Consider the following 18,211-nt stretch of genomic DNA (forward strand, 5'->3'; position numbering starts at 1 on the left):
AGAAGCAACATGTATGCTAAAAGGACGATGAAATAACCCACTTCAAAGAATTACATTGGCTCTCTTGACCCCCTTGCTTGGCCATGTTACAGTCTCTTTAAGATCTACTTCCTTTGTGATCCTTATTGTTTCCTCCAAGCCTGGTGCGCGGCCTTTCTTGGTTTCTCATCAATCCTGGCCTCAGAATTAGGATTGTCTTCCGAATGTTCAGTTAATCCTCAAATTTTGATGGAATCTGAATGAATTTTTGCATGTCCTTGTAAACAAAAGAAGAAACAAATACAATGGAATGTATTCAGTTGGGAATGACTCGATACAGAGCAGGTTAAATTAGGACTCAAAGCATTTTGTGAAACTGCAGCCATTTCTTCCCACCGTCCTGTGTGTCCCTGCTGCTGGATGCTGTCTTCCCAACCACTGTTGCCTGACACACTATGCTACTTGTTGTGAAAGGGATAATGATACACTGTGCTAGTTATGAAATGATTTATTGATGACAGCAATTTAACATCAGAGGAATGGCCGAGCACAGGGGATCTAACAAAGCCCCAGCATTATTTTGTGGCTCACAGAGACAGCCTGGAGGAGACTCTGCACAACAGGACCCACCTGGCATCATCCAGACTCCTTGATGTCCCAATAAACAGAGGCTGCCTGGCACCAAGGTGGAGTCAGAGGGAACGTGGAAAGGCTCACACAATCCAGCTATGATCAAAGGTGCCCCTCCTTCACTGTTGCTGCCAGATTTACTCAGCAGGAGTTAAGGCTACAGTATTCAGAAATCTTAACAAAGAGCAATCTACAGAGGGACTGGTTCAAGATGGTGGGATAGAAGGAGGTGCTCTCACTCCCTCTTGCGAGAGCACTGGAATCACAACTAACTGCTGAACAGTCATCAATAGGAAGACACTGGAACTCACCAAAAAAGTTACCCCACATCCAAAGACAAAGGAGAAGCCACAATGAGATGGTAGGAGGGGCACAATAAAAAAAAAAATCAAATCTCATAACCACTGGGTGGGTGACTCACAAACTGGAGAACAATTATACCACAGAAGTCCACCCACTGGAGTGAAGGTTCTGAGCCCCACATCAAGCTTCCTAACCTGGGGTCTGGCAACAGAAGGAGGAATTCCCAGAGAATCAGACTTTGAAGGCTAGTGGGATTTGATTGACAGGACTGTGGGAAACAGAGACTCCACTCTTGGAAGGCACACAAAAAGTAGTGTGTGCATTGGGACCCAGGGGAAGGAGCAGTGACTCCATAGGAGACTGAACCAGACCTACCTGCTAGTGTTGGAGGGTCTCCTGCAGAGGCGGTGGGTAGCTGTGTCTCAGCGTGAGGACAGGGACACTGGCAGCAGAAGTTCTGGGAAGTACTCCTTGGCGTGAGCCCTCCCAGAGTCCGCCATTAGCCCCACCAAAGAGCCTGGGTAGGCTCCAGTGCTGGGTCACCTCAGGCCAAACAACCAACAGGGAGGGAACCAACCCCACCCATCAGCAGACAAGTAGATTAAAGTTTTACTGAGCTCTGCTCACCAACAGTCCCTCCCATCAGGAAGCTAGCACAAGCCTCTTAGAGGGAGAGGACTCATATCAATAGAATTAGAAATGGAAAAGAAGTTACAATGGATACTGCAGAAATACAAAGCATCGTTAGAGACTACTATAAGCAATGTCCAATAAAATGGACAACCTGAAAGAAATGGACAAATTCTTAGAAAGGTATAATCTTCCAAGACTGAAGCAGGAAGAAATAGAAAATGTGAACAGACCAATCACAAGTCATGAAATTGAAACTGTGATTAAAAATCTTCCAACAAACAGAAGTCCAGGACCAGTTGGCTTCACAGGTGAATTCTGTCAAAATTTTCGAAAAGAGCTAATACCCATCCTTCTCAAACTCTTCCAAAAAATTGCAGAGCAGGAAACACTCCCAAACTCATTCTATGAGGCCACCATCACCCTGATACCAAAACAAGACAAAGATACTACAAAAAAAGAAAATTACAGACCAATATCACTGATTAATATACATGCAAAAATCCTCAACAAAATATTAGCAAACAGAATCCAACAACAGATCAAAAGGATCATACACCATGATCAAGTGGGGTTTATCCCAGGGCTGCAAAGATTCTTCAGTATATATAAATCAATCAATGTGATACACCATATTAACAAATTGAAGAAGAAAAACCATATGATCATCTCAATAGATGCAGAAAAAGCTTTTGACAAAATTCAACACCCATTTATGATAAAATCTCTCCAGAAAGTGGACATAGAGGGAATGTACCTCAACATAATAAAGGCCATATATGACAAACCCATAGCAAACATCATTTTCAGTGGTGAAAAACTGAAACCATTTCCTCTAAGATGGGAACAAGACAAGGATGTCCACTCTTGCCACTATTATTCAACATAATTTTGGAAGTCCTAGCCACAGCAATCAGAGAAGAAGGAATACAAATTGGAAAAGAAGTAAAACTGTCACTGAATATGACATGATACTGTATACAGAGATAATCCTAAAGATGTCACCAGAAAACTACTGGAGCTAATCAATGAATTTGGTAAAGTTGCAGGATACAAAATTAATGTACAGAAATCTCTTGCATTCCTATACACTAACAACAAAAGATCAGAAAGAGAAATTAAGGAAACAATCCCATTCACCGTTGCAACAAAAAGAATACAATACTTAGGAATAAACCTATCTAATGAGGTAAAAGCCCCATACTCCGGAAACTGTAAGACACTGATGAAAGAAATCAAAGATGACACAAACAGATGGAGAGATATACCATTTTCTTGGATTGGAAGAATCAATATTATGAAGATGACTATATTCCCCGAAGCAATCTATAGATTCAATGCAATCCCTATCAAATTACCACTGGCATTTTTTACAGAACTAGAATAAAAAATCTTAAAATTTGTTCAGAGACACAAAAGACCCAGAATAGCCAAAGCATTCTTGAGAGGAGAAAACGGAGCTGGAGGAATCAGACTCCCTGACTTCAAATTATATGACAAAGCTACAGTAATCAAGGCAGAATGGTACTGGCACAAAAACAGAAATATATAGATCAATGGAACAGGATAGAAAGCCCAGAGCTAAACCCACGCACATATGGTCACCTTATCTATGACAAAGGAGGCAAGGATATACAATGGAGAAGAGACAGCCTCTTCAATAAGTGGTGCCAGGAAAACTGGACAGCTACATGTAAAAGAATGAAATTAGAACACTCCCTAACACTGTACACAAAAATAAATTCAAAATAGATTAAAGAACTACATGTAAGGGCAGACAGTATAAAACTCTTAGAGGAAAACATAGGCAGAACACTCTGTGACATAAATCACAGCAAGATCCTTTTTGACCCACCTCCTAGAGAAATGAAAATAAAAACAAAAATAAACAAATGGGACCTAATGAAATTTAAAAAGCTTTTGCACAGCAAAGGAAACCATAAACAAGATGAAATGATAACCCTCAGAATGGGAGAAAATATTTGCAAACAAAGCAACTGACAAAGGATTAACCTACAAAATATACAAGCAGCTCATGCAGCTCAATATCAAAAAAACAAACAACCCAATCCAAAAGTGGGCAAAAGACCTGAATAGACATTTCTCCAAAGAAGATATACAGATTGCCAACAAACACATGAAAGGTTGCTCAACATCACTCATCATTAGAGAAATGCAAATCAAAACTACAATGAGGTATCACCTCCCACCAGTTAGAATGGGTATCAGAAAATCTACGAACAACAAATGCTGGAGAGGGTGTGGAGAAAAGGGAACCCTCTTGCACTGTTGGTGGGAATGTAAATTGATACAGCCACTATGGAGAACAGTATGGAGGTTCCTTAAGAAACTAAAATTAGAATTACCCTATGACCCAGCAATACCACTACTGGGCATATACCCAGAGAAAACCATAATTCAAAAAGAGACATGCACCCCAGTGTTCATTGCAGCACTATTTACAGCAGCCAGGTCATGGAAACACCCTAAATGCCCATCGACAGAGTAATAGATAAAGAAGATGTGGTACGTGTATGCAATGGAATATTACTCAGCTACAAAAAGGAACAGAATTGGGTCCTTTGTAGAGATGTGGATGGCCTAGAGAGTGTCATACAGAATGAAGTAAGTCAGAAAGAAAAACAATTATTGTATATTAACGCATATATGTGGAATTTAGAAAAATGATACAGATGAACTGGTTTACCAGGGAGAAATAGAGACACAGATGTAGAGGATAAATGTATGTACACCAAGAGGGGAATACGGTGGGAGGCGGGTGGTGGTGGGATGAATTGGGAGATTGGGATTGACATATATGCATAAAATAAAATTAAAAAAAAAAAACCTGGGATTTTCCTAATCCAGAAGACAAAAAATCTACATGTGGAATTGTCCTTCATGCCTTCAAAGAGACAACAACCTCAGCACTAGAGGATCCACAGCAAAGCCATGAAGTGAGAGCTACGAGCAGCCTGGCATCGACAGGGATTAGTGGATCAAGCAGTGGGCAGAATCCATAGATGTAAGCGAGGCAGAGGTTTTAAGCCAGGCTGGCAAGAGGAGCATCAGTAAATGCACCAAATACGAGGGTGAGTATCACCAAGGAAAGCACTGACTTGACAGAAAGCCTTTTATATGCGTCCTTTGGGAACTGAAGTTAGGAGCTGAGTCCTCAGGTTGTAACCATCTGGGGCTGGAGGATTTAGGCAGAACCAAATGGGGGCACCAAGCCTCGACTTTCCTTTTGTTGGCATCCAGCTGTTCTGCATTTGAACCAGCCCTTTTATTACAACAAGTGATCTGTATTTGGCTGAGTTACAAATTCCTTTATGTATGAAAAATGTGGTCTGTTATTCCTTTAGTAATATATGGCTGGGAAAGTTTTGACCCTGATTTGAATACCAGTGTATCTGAGCACTAGTGGTACGTTGTGCCATCCTCCTGCAATCTTAACAAAGGACTATGACTATGAAAAAAAAATGCCTATGATTTTTCACTGGCTGATTTGGTTTGAATGAGTAAATTATTTTTATTTCATTGCATTAACTGCCAGAACATTGAATGAGCCGATAACTCCCTGGTGTTTCTGAGCTGCAAAAAACTATTATTTGGAATTGAATTTTTATTGATTTTCTTGTGCTACAATGACTTTTCTAACATAGTAGCATGAAAGGAAAATGAGAAAAAGGCCAAATAGGGAATAGGGTGAGGAAAGGGAGGCTGCTGCTTCCCGTGGTCTGGCCCCAGATGGACTCCTTAGTGGCAGGTACTGCTGCTTCTGGTTGATCCTGTTGCTGATTATATGATTTACAGATTAGCCCAAATACCTGGCTTCATCACCTTGCCCTCCTCTTGCTATCTGCTTTGTTTCTAGTCGTCATGTGCCTCGTTGGCATTCTGCTGTGGAACTGAACAGGGGGACGGGGTGGAGAGGGAGGAGAAGCAAACAGGATAATGCTCCAAATTGGTCAGTGTTGATGACTGTTCGTATCATTCATACTAGCAATGGAGATGAGAACGAATAAGTGTTACTTTAACATCACTGTAGTACATTTATCTATTGGTGTCTTTGCTTCTCCTAGTCATTGTAACTATTGGAGACTTAGTTGTATATTAGTTTATTATCATCGTTCAGATGAGCCGAAATGGAAACTCACTGATTTATTCATTCTTTTAACGAATATTTATTAAGTGACTACTGTATACCCTTCCAGGTACTAGAGGAAAGGCAACGAACAAAACAGATGAAAGATTTTTTCCTCATGTGCAGAGATTTCCCATACGTAAAATCAAAGAAGACTATCTTAGCACTTACTAAAGATTGAAAAATATAGTTCTTCTTGCTTCCTTTAATAGACATCGTAGGAGTGAAACTTGATATAATAAAATGAAACAAAATGTACTTCTTCCGTGGATTCTGATTCAGTTTCGTCTAGTTTAGAGAATCTTGACAACTTGTAGGAAAAGGGTTTTTTGGGGGGACATTATTTTTTCTGGCTATAAAAGTAATCCACATTCATCACAGAAAATTTTAGAAAATACAGAAACAGATGCAGAAGATACTGAATATACCCATATTCATACAGTAGCAAATCTTTGAAATGTTGAGTGATTTCTCTTTAGGGCTTTTCCTATGACATATGTATAGTATAGTAATCCCATACCAGTTGCTATTTAAAATTTTTTAAATCTTCAATCTTGATGTGTATGTATGCAGTTTGGTTCAGTTCCCTTATACAGAATAATGTGAAATTATTATTTTTCTTCTTTCCATAGACCACGTGAGCATAAGTGAGATCGGAAGGTGGAAATCTATTTATATTCCACCCTCTCAATATATATGAATAGAAGACCAAGTCTAATAAAAGAGTGTCCTTATGTGATGTGATAACTTATGGAAAGAGAGGTAGCTAGGCAAGCATTTTGCATAGACTTACAAGAAAGAAACGAGAGCCTCTATATGCAAAAAAAAAAAAAAAAAAAAAAAAAAATTTAAAGCCAGTAAAAACCCGATTGAAACAGTAAATGAGGTATAGAGAGATAAAGATTCTTATCAAGTCAAGGTGCTAATAAGTGGCAGACCAAGAATTCAAACAAATACAGGCATACCTCATTTTATTGTGGTTCGCTTTATTGCAGGTACTGCGTTTTTTACAAATTGAAGGTTTCTGGCAGCCCTGTGTTGAGCAAGTCTATCAGTGTCATTTTTCCAGCAGCATTTTCTCACTTTGTGTCTCTGTGTCACATTTTGGAAATTCTCACAGTATTTCAAACTTTTTCATTATATTCATTATGGTAATCTGTGTAGTGATCTTTGATGTCACTATTGTAATTGTTTTGGGGTGCCATGAAGCACGCCCATGTAAAATGGTGAACTTAATCAGTAAATTTTTATGTGTTCTCACTGCTCCACCAACCAGCCGTTCCCCCGTCTCTCTTCCTCTCCTTGAGTCTCCCTATTCCCTGAGACACAATGATATTGAAATTAGGCCAGTTAAAAACCCTACCATGGCCTCTAAGTGTTCAAGTGAAAGGAAGAGTTGCACATAACTCACTTTAAATCAAAAGCTAGAAATGATTAAGCTTAGTGAGGCAGGCATGCTGAAAGCTGAGATAAGCCAAAAGCTAGGCCTTTTGCATTAAACAGTTAGCCAAGTCGTGAATGCAAAGGAAAAGTTCTGGAAGGAAGTTAAAACTACTTCAGTGAAAACACAAATGATAAGAAGCAAAACAGCCTTATGACTGATGTGGAGAAAGTTCGAATGGTGCAGATAGACGATCAAACCAGACGTAACATTCCCTTAAGTCTAAGCCTAATCCAGAGCAAGGCCCTACCTCTTTTCAATTCTGTGAAGGCTGAGAGAGGCAAGGATGCTGCAGAAGACAAGTTTGAAGTAGCAGAGGTTCACTCATGAGGTATAAGGAGAGAAGGGTATTTTCAGAACATAGGTGAAGCAGCAAGTGCTCAGGTAGAAGCTGCAGCAGGTTATCCAGAAGATCCAGCTGAGATAATTAATGAGGGAGGCTATTGTAAACAACAGATTTTCAGTGTAGATGAAAAGCCTTCTAGTGGATTCGAACATTTTAAGTGGTTTTTATTGTCCACCGCCAAATTTTCTTTTTAAGTCATAACTCAGATACTTAATTCATTACTTTGTCTTCTCATTAGTTAGTTTATGTAAAAAAGTAATGTTTTCAGAAAGGGTATGTGGCTGCCTATAATCTCTTGAAATTATCATGTCTGAGACTATATTGTTATTAGTTTGCTCATGAATAATAACTTATTTGGGAATGGAAAGTTAGTACCCATGCTTTTTCACTAAAAAACAAAAACATAGATTTGGTTACATAATTATACTCTGGTATTTGCTAATACAGGGAAAAGTTTCCGTTGTAGCCTGCTTTTTGTTTCATTGTCAGTTCTTTATTTCAAATTTTATTTCTTCATCGAGCTTTACGGAGAAGATATATTTGACAGATACCATTGTGTAACTTTAAGGACCACAGTGTGATGATTTGATATATATTTATATTGAGGAAGGAGGACCACACTAATGTTAATTAACAATACCCATCACCTCACACAGTTTTATATGTATAGTAGTGAGAACATTTAAAATTTACTCTCAATAAATTTCACATATACAATACAGTACTGTTAACTATATCCACTGTGCTGTACGTTAGGTCCCCAGAACTTATTCATCTTATGACTTAAAGTTTTATCCTTTAACCACCATCTTCCATTTCCCTCACCCCTCAACCCCTGGCAACCAACAATCTACTCCTTGTTTCTTTGAGTTGAGCTTTTTCAGATTTCACATATGTGGAATCATCCATCATATGCTTCATCTATGTGAGATCATGCAGTATTTGTCTTTATCTGATTTATTTCACTTAGCGTGTGTGTGCATGTGTGTATCATATTTTATTCATCTGTTCATCCATCTGTGGACACTTAGGTCATTTCCATATCATTGTAAGTGATGCTGCAATGAACATGGGGGTGTAGGTATGTCTTCTAGATAGTGATTTTGTTTCCTTTGGATATATATGCAGGAATGGAATTGCTGGATCATATGGTGGTTATTTGTTTTTTAATTTTAGGAACTTCCATACTGCTTTCCATAGTGACTGCATCAATTTACATTCCCACCAACAGTGCACAAGGTTCCCTTTTCTCTACATCCTCATCAAAACTTAACTCTTATCCTTTTGATAGTGGCCATTCTAACAGGAGTGAGGTGATATCTCACTGTGGATTTTATTTTTGCATTTCTCTGATGATTAGTGATGTTGAACACCTTCTCATGTACCTATTGGCCATTTGTATATCTTCTTTGGAAAAATGTCTATTCAAGTCCTTTGCCCATTTTTTTTTTTTTTTTTTTTTTTTTTTTTAGCTGTACGCGGGCCTCTCACTGCTGTGGCCTCTCCCGTTGCGGAGCACAGGCTCCGGACACACAGGCTCCGCGGCCATGGCTCGCGGGCCCAGCCGCTCCGCGGCATGTGGGATCTTCCGGGATCGGGGCACGAACCCGTGTCCCCTGCATCGGCAGGCGGACTCTCAACCACTGCGCCACCAGGGAAGCCCCTTTGCCCATTTTTTAAATTGGATTATTTGATTTTTTTTTGCTACTGAGTTTAATGAGTTCCTTATATATTTTGTATAGTAACACCTTATCATGTAAATGGTTTCAAAATATTTTCTCCCATTCCTTAGGTTGGCATTCACTTTGTTGATCATTTCTTTTGCTGCACAGAAACTTTTTCATTTGTTATAGTCTTACTTGTTTATTTTTCTCTTTTGTTGCTTGTGCTTTTGGTGTTATATCCGAAAAAATTATTGTCAAGAAACTTCTTTTTTTTCCTGTTTTCCTCTAGGAGTTTCACAGTTTCAGGCTTTATATTTAAGTCTTTGATCCATTTCAAGTTAACTTTTCTGTGTAGTGTAAGGGAAGAGTTCTTCTCTTTCACATTTCATTCTTTCACATGTGCATATATCCAGTTTGTCCAGCACCACTATTGAAGAGACCATCCTTTCCCTGTTTGGTATACTTGTATCCCTTATCAAATATTGAACCATACCTATGAGGTTTTATTTCTGGGTTCTCGATTCTGTTTCATTGATCTATTTGTATTTATACCTATACCATACTGTGTTGATTACTACTGCTTTGTAGTATAGTGTGAAATCAGGAAATGCAGTGCCTCCCGCTTTGTCCTTTTTCAGGATTGTTTTGGCTCTTCAGGGTCTTTTGTGGTTCCATGCTGAGTTTAGGATTTTTGTTCTGTTTCTGTGAAAATGACATTGGGATTCTGATAGGGATTGCATTGAATTGGCTTTGGATAATATGGACATTTTAACAATATTAATTCTTTCAATATGTGAAATTTTTAGTTACTTCTGTTTATTTACTGTAAAATACTTGTAAAATTATTTTTACAATTTTTAAAAATTTTGTTAATTCAAACTTTCAACTATGATATATCCAGGGACTTTTTTTTCTTTTCAAAATTATTTTGCCTTGTATGCAATGAGCTCTTTTGTAAACTGAAGTTGGTTTGTTTTCCAGCTTGGAGAAGACATTGTTACCATTATTAAATTATCATTTATTTTCTTTGAGCTTGTTGTCTCCTTCTAAATTTCCAATGATATTTAAATCATATTTCTCTATCTCAACATTATCTTTTGTTATTTATTTCATCTTTTTTTTCTGGTAAATTCATTATCATTTTATCATTTTCCTCTTAGCTCATTTATTCAACTTGTATTTATTAAGAACCTTCCCTGTATCAGCTGGTTAGTAGGCACTGGGACTATAGAGGTGAACATCTCAGACATAAAACCCACATTCATCGCACTGATGATCTAGTGAGGAAAACAGATATGGAGTAAGCAATTATTAGAGCCCTACTAGAGGACATTTCTTTTTTTTTTTAAAATAAATTTATTATTTATTTATTGATCTTTGGCTGCGTTGGGTCTTTGTTGCTGTACGTGGGCTTTCTCTAGTTGCGGCAAGCAGGGGCTACTCTTCGTTGTGGTGTGCGGGCTTCTCGTTGCAGTGGTTTCACTTGTTGCAGAGCACGGGCTCTAGGCACACGGGCTTCAGTAGTTGTGGCACGTGGGCTCATTAGTTGTGGCTCATGGGCTCTAGAGCGCAGGCTCAGTAGTTGTGGTGCACGGGCTTAGTTGCTCAGCTGCATGTGGGATCCTCCTGGACCAGGGCTCGAACCTGTGTCCCCTGCATTGGCAGGCGGATTCTTAACCACTGCACCACCAGGGAAGACCCTAGAGGACGTTACTTAAACTGGGTTTTGCTGGATGCTAAGCCATTGCCTTCTATCTCGAAAACCACTGGTTTGTAATTTGTGAAGCTAAGGCTGGGACTTCCTTGCCAGATCCCGGCTCCCTGTAAGGTTCCACCAATAGGGGGTGCCACAGGAGACTGGAAAGTGAAATAGGGAGGAAGGCTACTTCTTTCTGTTCATTTTCTGTCTTTGTCACCATCATCCCAGCAGAGTTTCTTTATCTTAGAAGTGGCAGCTTCTTCTTGTTTCGCACTTATTTTTTTTTAAGTACTTCCAGATCCAGCTTTATTATGCTCTCCCTCTCCATCCCCTTCCCCCAAGAGATGCCAGCACCAGTCTGGTGGACAGTCTTTCTTCAGAGGTCTAGGTCTCCATGCCTTGGGTCCCTCTTCCAAGTTCCTGAGGTGCCAGCACCAAAACCCAGTGCCCTCTCCTTGGAGAACCGAGCCATCTCTAAGCTTCAAAGTTCTATAACCCCAACCTCTTCCCTTCGTTCCCCCATTCCCCATCCTTAGGGTGGGACCAGTTCCTAGCAGTTCCACCTTTTGCCGTTTTAGTCCTTCAACTGTTTTTTTTTTTGCGGTACGCGGGCCTCTCATTGCTGTGGCCTCTCCCGTTGCGGAGTACAGGCTCCGGACACGCAAGCTCAGCGGCCACGGCTCACGGGCCCAGCCGCTCCACGGCATGTGGGATCTTCCCGGACCAGGGCACGAACCCGTGTCCCCTGCATCGGCAGGCGGACTCTCAACCACTGTGCCACCAGGGAAGCCCCCTTCAATTTTTACATTAATATCTTCTATTAAAACATCTGGTATGCTTTCTGTTTTCCTGCCTGGATTCTGACTGATAAACCTGTCTTCTGTTTCACTAGTTCAGTTTTCAGCAGTCTTCAATATGCTGTCTACCATCTCCATTTTTATATATATATATATATATATATATATATATATATATTTATATATATATATAAACACACACACACACACATATATATACACACATATATGTATATATATACATATATATATATTTCTAATTCAGCAGTTATGTTGTTTTTTTCTTCCTGCATAGTGGTAGTTTTCTTGATCTCAGATGTTATCCTATTTATAAATCCCTACTCTAGATTCTCAGTTACTATTTCCTTTTGATTTTAAAGAACTTAAATTAGAAGTTATCTAAAAATGCCTCTTGTTTCCCGTCTTAGAGGAAGCCATTTAATTTCAGTTCTATAGTTTGTCTCCTTCATTTGTAGCATAATTCTTTTTATATGGCTGGGGATGTTTTTCCTACTATTAGAAGTTACACAGGTTCCTATCTGAATCTTTCAAGCCTTGGAACTAACATAGGTGATAAAAGTATCTAGTTTGCCAATTCAGAAACTAATTAGGTTGGGAATTCCCTGGTGGTCTGGTGGTTAGGACTCTGCAGTTCCAGTGCCAGGGGCCCGGGTTCAATCCCTGGTCAGGGAACTAAGATCCCACAAGTCGTGCGGCGTGGCCAAAAAGAAAAAGAGGGAGAGAAACTAATTAGGTTGGGTAACCTATCGTGAGAATCGTAGGCAGAATGGAAAGCATTTCCTTCTGTGTCTAAGAACTTATCTCCATAATTTTTACTATTTTCAGTAGCTTTCTGGAATTTGTCTGGTGTGTTTGCCCTCCTTGGGAATCAAAAATGCCAGTGTTCCTGCCACTAGTATTAGGCACAGGCCAGGACTCAGTGTCACTTGGGTTTCTCATTTGGTGTGATATCTAGTGTGTGGTGGGCTGCCTATGATGAGTTGGATCCATATATATGACACCCCAGTTGTTGCCTGACCCCCTACTCTACTGCCTTTAATCTTTGTATCTCCACATTTAGAAGTGTCCATATACTTCTTGTTGGAACCCTTCAATGGTGATTGCAAATGTCAGTTGGGAAGATCAAGAAGTTATGTGGGTCCTTTCTTCAATCTGATCCTGGTTGTATGATATCTACTAGAAATTTCTCAAAGCTTCTTGTTTATAGACTATACCCTTTCCTACATCCCAGTGTCAGTACGGGGTTTTCCTTCTTTATAGACATATTTGCTTAGCTAGTTCATTGAGCAGGTGGGAATGGGGAGGAAAAACGACTTCACTCTAGTTTTTCATCAGCCAATGTAGTTACTGTAGGGGAGTGTGGAAGTACCCGAAAACTATACATTTTGTTACCTTTTCCATTTCTAGTGAGCAAAGAAAGGAAACAGAAGATAAAATAGAAATAGTATAAGACAAAATAGAAATTCATGCTATTCATTTTCTGTGCTTCATTTGGTTGAATGCAGATTATTTGGTGTTGTCAAAACTGCAGTCATCATGTAGCAACACTGGGTAAGACTTCCTTTAGAAAACAAAGCAATCAAAGAAAAGAAAAACATGGCAAACAAACCAAACAAAATTAACCACAAAAACACAACCCTTTCTTTCCATTAACAAACTGATGTGTCATGTAAGAGTCACTCACACTCTACAATAGATTCATTTCAGTATAGAGTCATCCCCCTTATCTGTGGTTTTAGTTACCCATGGTCAACCTTCTCTGAAAATATTAAATGGAAAATTCCAGAAATAATTCATAAGTTTTAAGTCACATGCCATTCTGAGAAGCATGATGAAATCTCATGCCATCCAACTACATCCTGCCCAGGACGAGAATCATCCCTTTGTCCAGAGTAAACCGCCCATTAATCTCTTAGGAACCATCTAGGTTATCACATCAACTGTCCTGGTATCACAGTACTTGAGTTCAAGTAACCCTTCTTTTAATTGATAATGGCCCCAAAGTGCAAGGGTGGTAATGCTGGAAATTTATATATGTCAAACAGGTGCTGGAAAGTGCTTTCTTTAAGTGAAAAAGTGAAAGTTCTTGACTTTAAAAAGAAAGAAAAAATTGTATGCTGAGGTTGCTAAGATCTATCGTAAGCACAAATCTTCTATCCGTGACATTGTGAGAAGGAAAAAGAAATTCATGCTAGTTTTGCCGTCATACCCCATAATGGCCAGAATACATGATGAGTACTTAGTTAAGGTGGAGAATCCTTAAATTTGTACAATAAGATATTTTGAGAGAGAGATTAAATTCACATAACTTTTATTACAGTATATTGTTTTAATTGTTCTATTTTATTAGTGCTATTGTTGATCTCTTATTGTGCCTAATTTATAAATTGAACTTTATCATAGGTATGTGTGCATAGGACTAAACAGTATATATAGGATTTGGTGCTATCTGTGGTTTCAGGCATCCACTGGGGTTCTTGGAATGGATCCTCCATGGATAAAGGGGGGTTACTATAGTCCTGATGAGTATATTAGTCATACAGAAAGAGGATTTCTGACTCAAGGATCCCTTGGGGGAGAGCAAAGGAGAATTTGTGGTCACATTTTGCAGGAAATGTGAGATTTTTCATCCTGGGGATTATTCACATTTTCATCACTTGTAGTTTTGTCATCAGTTATGTGAACTTCCTCACACTTGAGAGTCAGAAATTCTGAATCGTAAAGGCTGTGGCAATTCACAGATCTCCAGTAGAAGGAAGCTTGGCTTTACAATTTGGGGGACAGCAGAGAGATGGGAAAATAGATCCTGCCACCTGCCTACAGTGTGAGTCCTTGTAAGATCCTTTGCTTCAAATATGCTCCCGAAGATCTCGGAATAGACAGCACTACTGACAGAAGACGTCAGTTGCCTCTGGGAGGGAAAACATTAATAGTAAAATTCTGAAGAAAGTGAATACATGGATTGCTGTGCTTTTTATTCACGGCATGTTTTTGACTTGCTAAAAGCAAGTTTAATGTATTTATACAACTTATAAAGATGTAACTGATTCTGAAGCTCTGCTCTTTACAGAGAACATATTTCATGTTATTGCAGCACTAAAGAAAATTAAATCAATAAATCCACAGCCTGTAATTTGAGATCCTCGATTGAAGAAAAATACATTGTCCGGGAGGGAGGGGGGAATCTTCGAAAGACTAGTAAAACTGTCTTTGCTCCACCATCCCAGGCCTTCAAGTGCCAGTGGGAATTAAGCTCGTGCTGTAAAATTATCGAAGTGTTGTTATGACACCTCAAAAAGAAGCAAAGGCCAACTCCCACTCTTGTTAATGAAGCATATGCTTAAGTGGAAAGCTGTGCAAATGATGCTCTTTCTCTCTTTCGAACTGTCCCTGTATCCTTTTCCCTGAGAAAGCTTTGCTGGTGAGCAGTCAGATACTGATGTCCGGACACTTGGTGAATTTTTCCCCATCACCGGCACTAATACTCTCCGTGACCACTGGCAAGCCAATTAACCTGTCCAAGTGTCACCCTTCCATGTGTAAAAGGTTAATAGTGCAGCTTGTTTGCAAAGAGCCTGGAGCCTTCCATGAAACGCACTACATGGATACCCAGCATTGCCGTTGGACTGGAGGGCGTTGTGTTTTTTAATTATATGTTTGGTTGGATAGGTTATAGATTCTGTTGTGGTTGAATGTTGCCTCTTCTCCCTGGTTACAAATAAAAGACTAATAGGTAATCTCACTCTATTACCATCTTCTAGAGCTCCCTAGAGGGTTAAGGGAATGGCAGAGGTTACAGGTTAATAATGCATTCTTTAGTTAATAAAAAAAAAAAATCACGTGCATCTCAACTGCATAATAGCTGTGGATGGCAATTTATTAGGCCAAGTGCTTTATCAGATACTAAGTAGGTAATGCTGGCAAAGACTCATGAGATAATGAGGTTTTTTTCTTTCCCTGCTCCCCCAGTAAATCTTTTACCCTTCACCTCAATATAGAGCATTAGGGACAGTTTTATTAAGATTTCTTTCTTAACAAAAATGCTTGTGAATGTTTAGGAACCCCTGAAACCAGTGACTTGTGTGTGTATCTAGGTTGTGACGTTCAGCTCACAACTGAAGCTGATAATAATAATAATCTTTAAAAAAAGATTATTTTATAATCTTTGGAGCAAATGTGGATCCTACTGGCCCCAGAGCAAAGTGTCTTATCTTTCATGTTCTTTGCAGATTTACGGAAAAACTTCGAGCAAGACCCGCAGGGAAGGGAGGTTCCCATCGAAGGCATGATCGTGCTGCACTGCCGCCCACCTGAGGGAGTTCCTGCTGCCGAGGTAAGACCAAGCCTGTTCCCAAGAGGGAGGGCCCGAGTCCTGTGTGCTACAGGTGATGAGAGCCAGCCTGGGTATGGCCTTGTTGCTGCCCGGCCCCAACTGCTAAAGATGGTGAAGAGACTGATGGAAATAAGTTGGAAGAGGAAATTGTCTCTCCTCTAATTTCTTGTTGACACAAGCTCTTGCTAGGCAGCCCGGGTAGGATTTGTTCTGTGCCTTTGCTTTTGGGGACCTCAGTGGTACAGGCAGCATCTTCTGTGTCCATCTGACCTTGGCTTCTGGATCAATCTAACAGGCAAATTCACGTGAAAAAGTGCAGAGAGAAGGAGGTCAGGCCCTAGTGCCAAGTTTCATGGGTGTCTGCACTGACTCATCCTTTATTTGCTTACGGGACAAACATTCCAGGAGTATCTGTTGTGTTTTAGGTGCTGCGCTGGCATGAGGGGTATAAGAAGTGTTGAAGTCACAGGTCTCTGATCAGTTATCCATTGTTCACAGTGAACCAGCAGGAATCCAGAGTCACTGTGGTTTTTGTTCCTTGCTTGTTTTCTAGAAACTTCTATCATATGGTTCGAATATAATTATCAGTAATAACACATTGTGGTAGTAGAGATGGTGTCCTTTCAGTCACTATTAAAAGAGGTTCTGATGGATTAGTAATATGGTTATTAAGGCCGTATTGCACAGGGGTACTCAGAAGTATAAAGAATGCTTGGTAGAATCCTGTGTTTGTAAATGTAGGCCTGAGTCAAGCAGGAGATAGGCCCAGCTGTGGCTTCTCTCTGGGAAACTAGGAAACTGGCCTAAGAGCCGTGGTTTAGTCACTGAGAAGTAGAGATATTTAAAAAACAAAAAACAACATAAAAGGATCCTTTGGCTCGCCTTTTAGCAAACATTGCTCTGGGATTTTGCATTTGGAAGGACAAAGGAGTGCAAAGTATCAAGGGGAATGAAAAAACATGCACACTCGCCAATCTAGACAGGAAGCCTGCAGGGTGGACACTATTCCAAGCTCAAATGCTTCCCTGAAATGAAGTAAACGGACTTGAAAATTAAAGTGAACATTCCATGCATGATGTGAAATGATGAGAAAGGAAAATGCTTATTTTTAGATTGGTATTGGGTTGGCCAAAAAGTTCGTTTGGGGTTCTCTGTAACATCTTAGGAAAATCCCGAACGAAGTTTTTGGCCAACCCAATATTTAATGTGAAACAAACAGATATTTGATCTCCTTTGGCCCCCGCCTTGTTCTGTAGAGAGTGTGCCCTGGATTCCCGAGCAGGGGGGACAGGCAGCAGGGCGTGAGTGCCCAGGTAAATGTCAATCTCGTTGAGGATGCCCCATGTGCTCCTGGGAGTCTGACTTGGGTACCAGCAGTTTGCTGTAGTCACCACCGTCTCTCATAACCAGGCTTCCTTCCAGGCCTGGGCTGGGTCACTCTGTCAACTTTGCCAGCATCAGAGAGAAGTGAAGACGGAAGGAAGGTCATGGTTTTATTAGCTGTCCTGTGGGAACCGAACATTGTCTAGATGTCTAGAAATTAATTTTTACAACTGGAGGAGAACTTAGATATTTCTCTGGCACAGCCTTTGCAGTTTAGAGGCAAGAAAACGGATGCTCAGACCAAAGACCCACCAAAGGTCTTGCACCTATTTAAGCGATAACTGTTCGGTCTTTCAAAAGGTCCCCAGAGCACTCAGAGTAAAAGTCTATTTTATTTTGGCACCTTATGTGGTCCAGCATAACCTAGCCTGCTTTTGCCTCTGACCTCATCTTCTGCTCTTCGCTTCTGACCCTGCTATAGCCACACTGGCCTCCTCACTCTTCCTCAGCTGCACCAGCCATGCAACTGCCCCAGGGCCTTTGCACATGCTGGCCCCTCTGCTAGAACACTCTTCCCCAGTTATTACATCGATTCATCCCTTCCTTCAGGGCTTGCTTAGGTATCACCTGCTCCGTGAGGCCTGCTCTGGGCACTCTGATGATAATGTCACTTCCCTACCCTATATGTCTACTTTCAAGCCCCTTTCTCTGCTTTATATTAACTCAGCTCTTAGCACAAACATACTGTATTTATTTGGCTTATTTTCTGTCTATTAGAACTTATGCTCCATGCGGGGAATTTCTTTCATTTTTTATTGCTGTATCCCCAGAACATAAAACAGTGCTTTTCACACCCAGATGTTCAATAAATAGCTGTTGAATATGAATGAAAAATTGT

At 40.1% G+C, this 18,211-nt stretch overlaps 1 protein-coding gene across 2 annotated transcripts in view; it reads left to right on the top strand.

The window, feature by feature from the left end:
* Positions 1-18,211, top strand: part of UNC5D (unc-5 netrin receptor D) — a 620,692-nt gene that overhangs the window by 385,681 nt on the left and 216,800 nt on the right. For both annotated transcript variants that reach the window (XM_060085992.1, XM_060085993.1), the window contains exon 4: positions 15,887-15,990. In XM_060085992.1, the coding sequence (XP_059941975.1) occupies positions 15,887-15,990 (104 nt within the window). The remainder of the gene's footprint in view (positions 1-15,886; positions 15,991-18,211) is intronic.

Source organism: Mesoplodon densirostris, chromosome 20, assembly GCF_025265405.1.
Source record: "Mesoplodon densirostris isolate mMesDen1 chromosome 20, mMesDen1 primary haplotype, whole genome shotgun sequence".
NCBI classification, from domain to species: domain Eukaryota; kingdom Metazoa; phylum Chordata; class Mammalia; order Artiodactyla; family Ziphiidae; genus Mesoplodon; species Mesoplodon densirostris.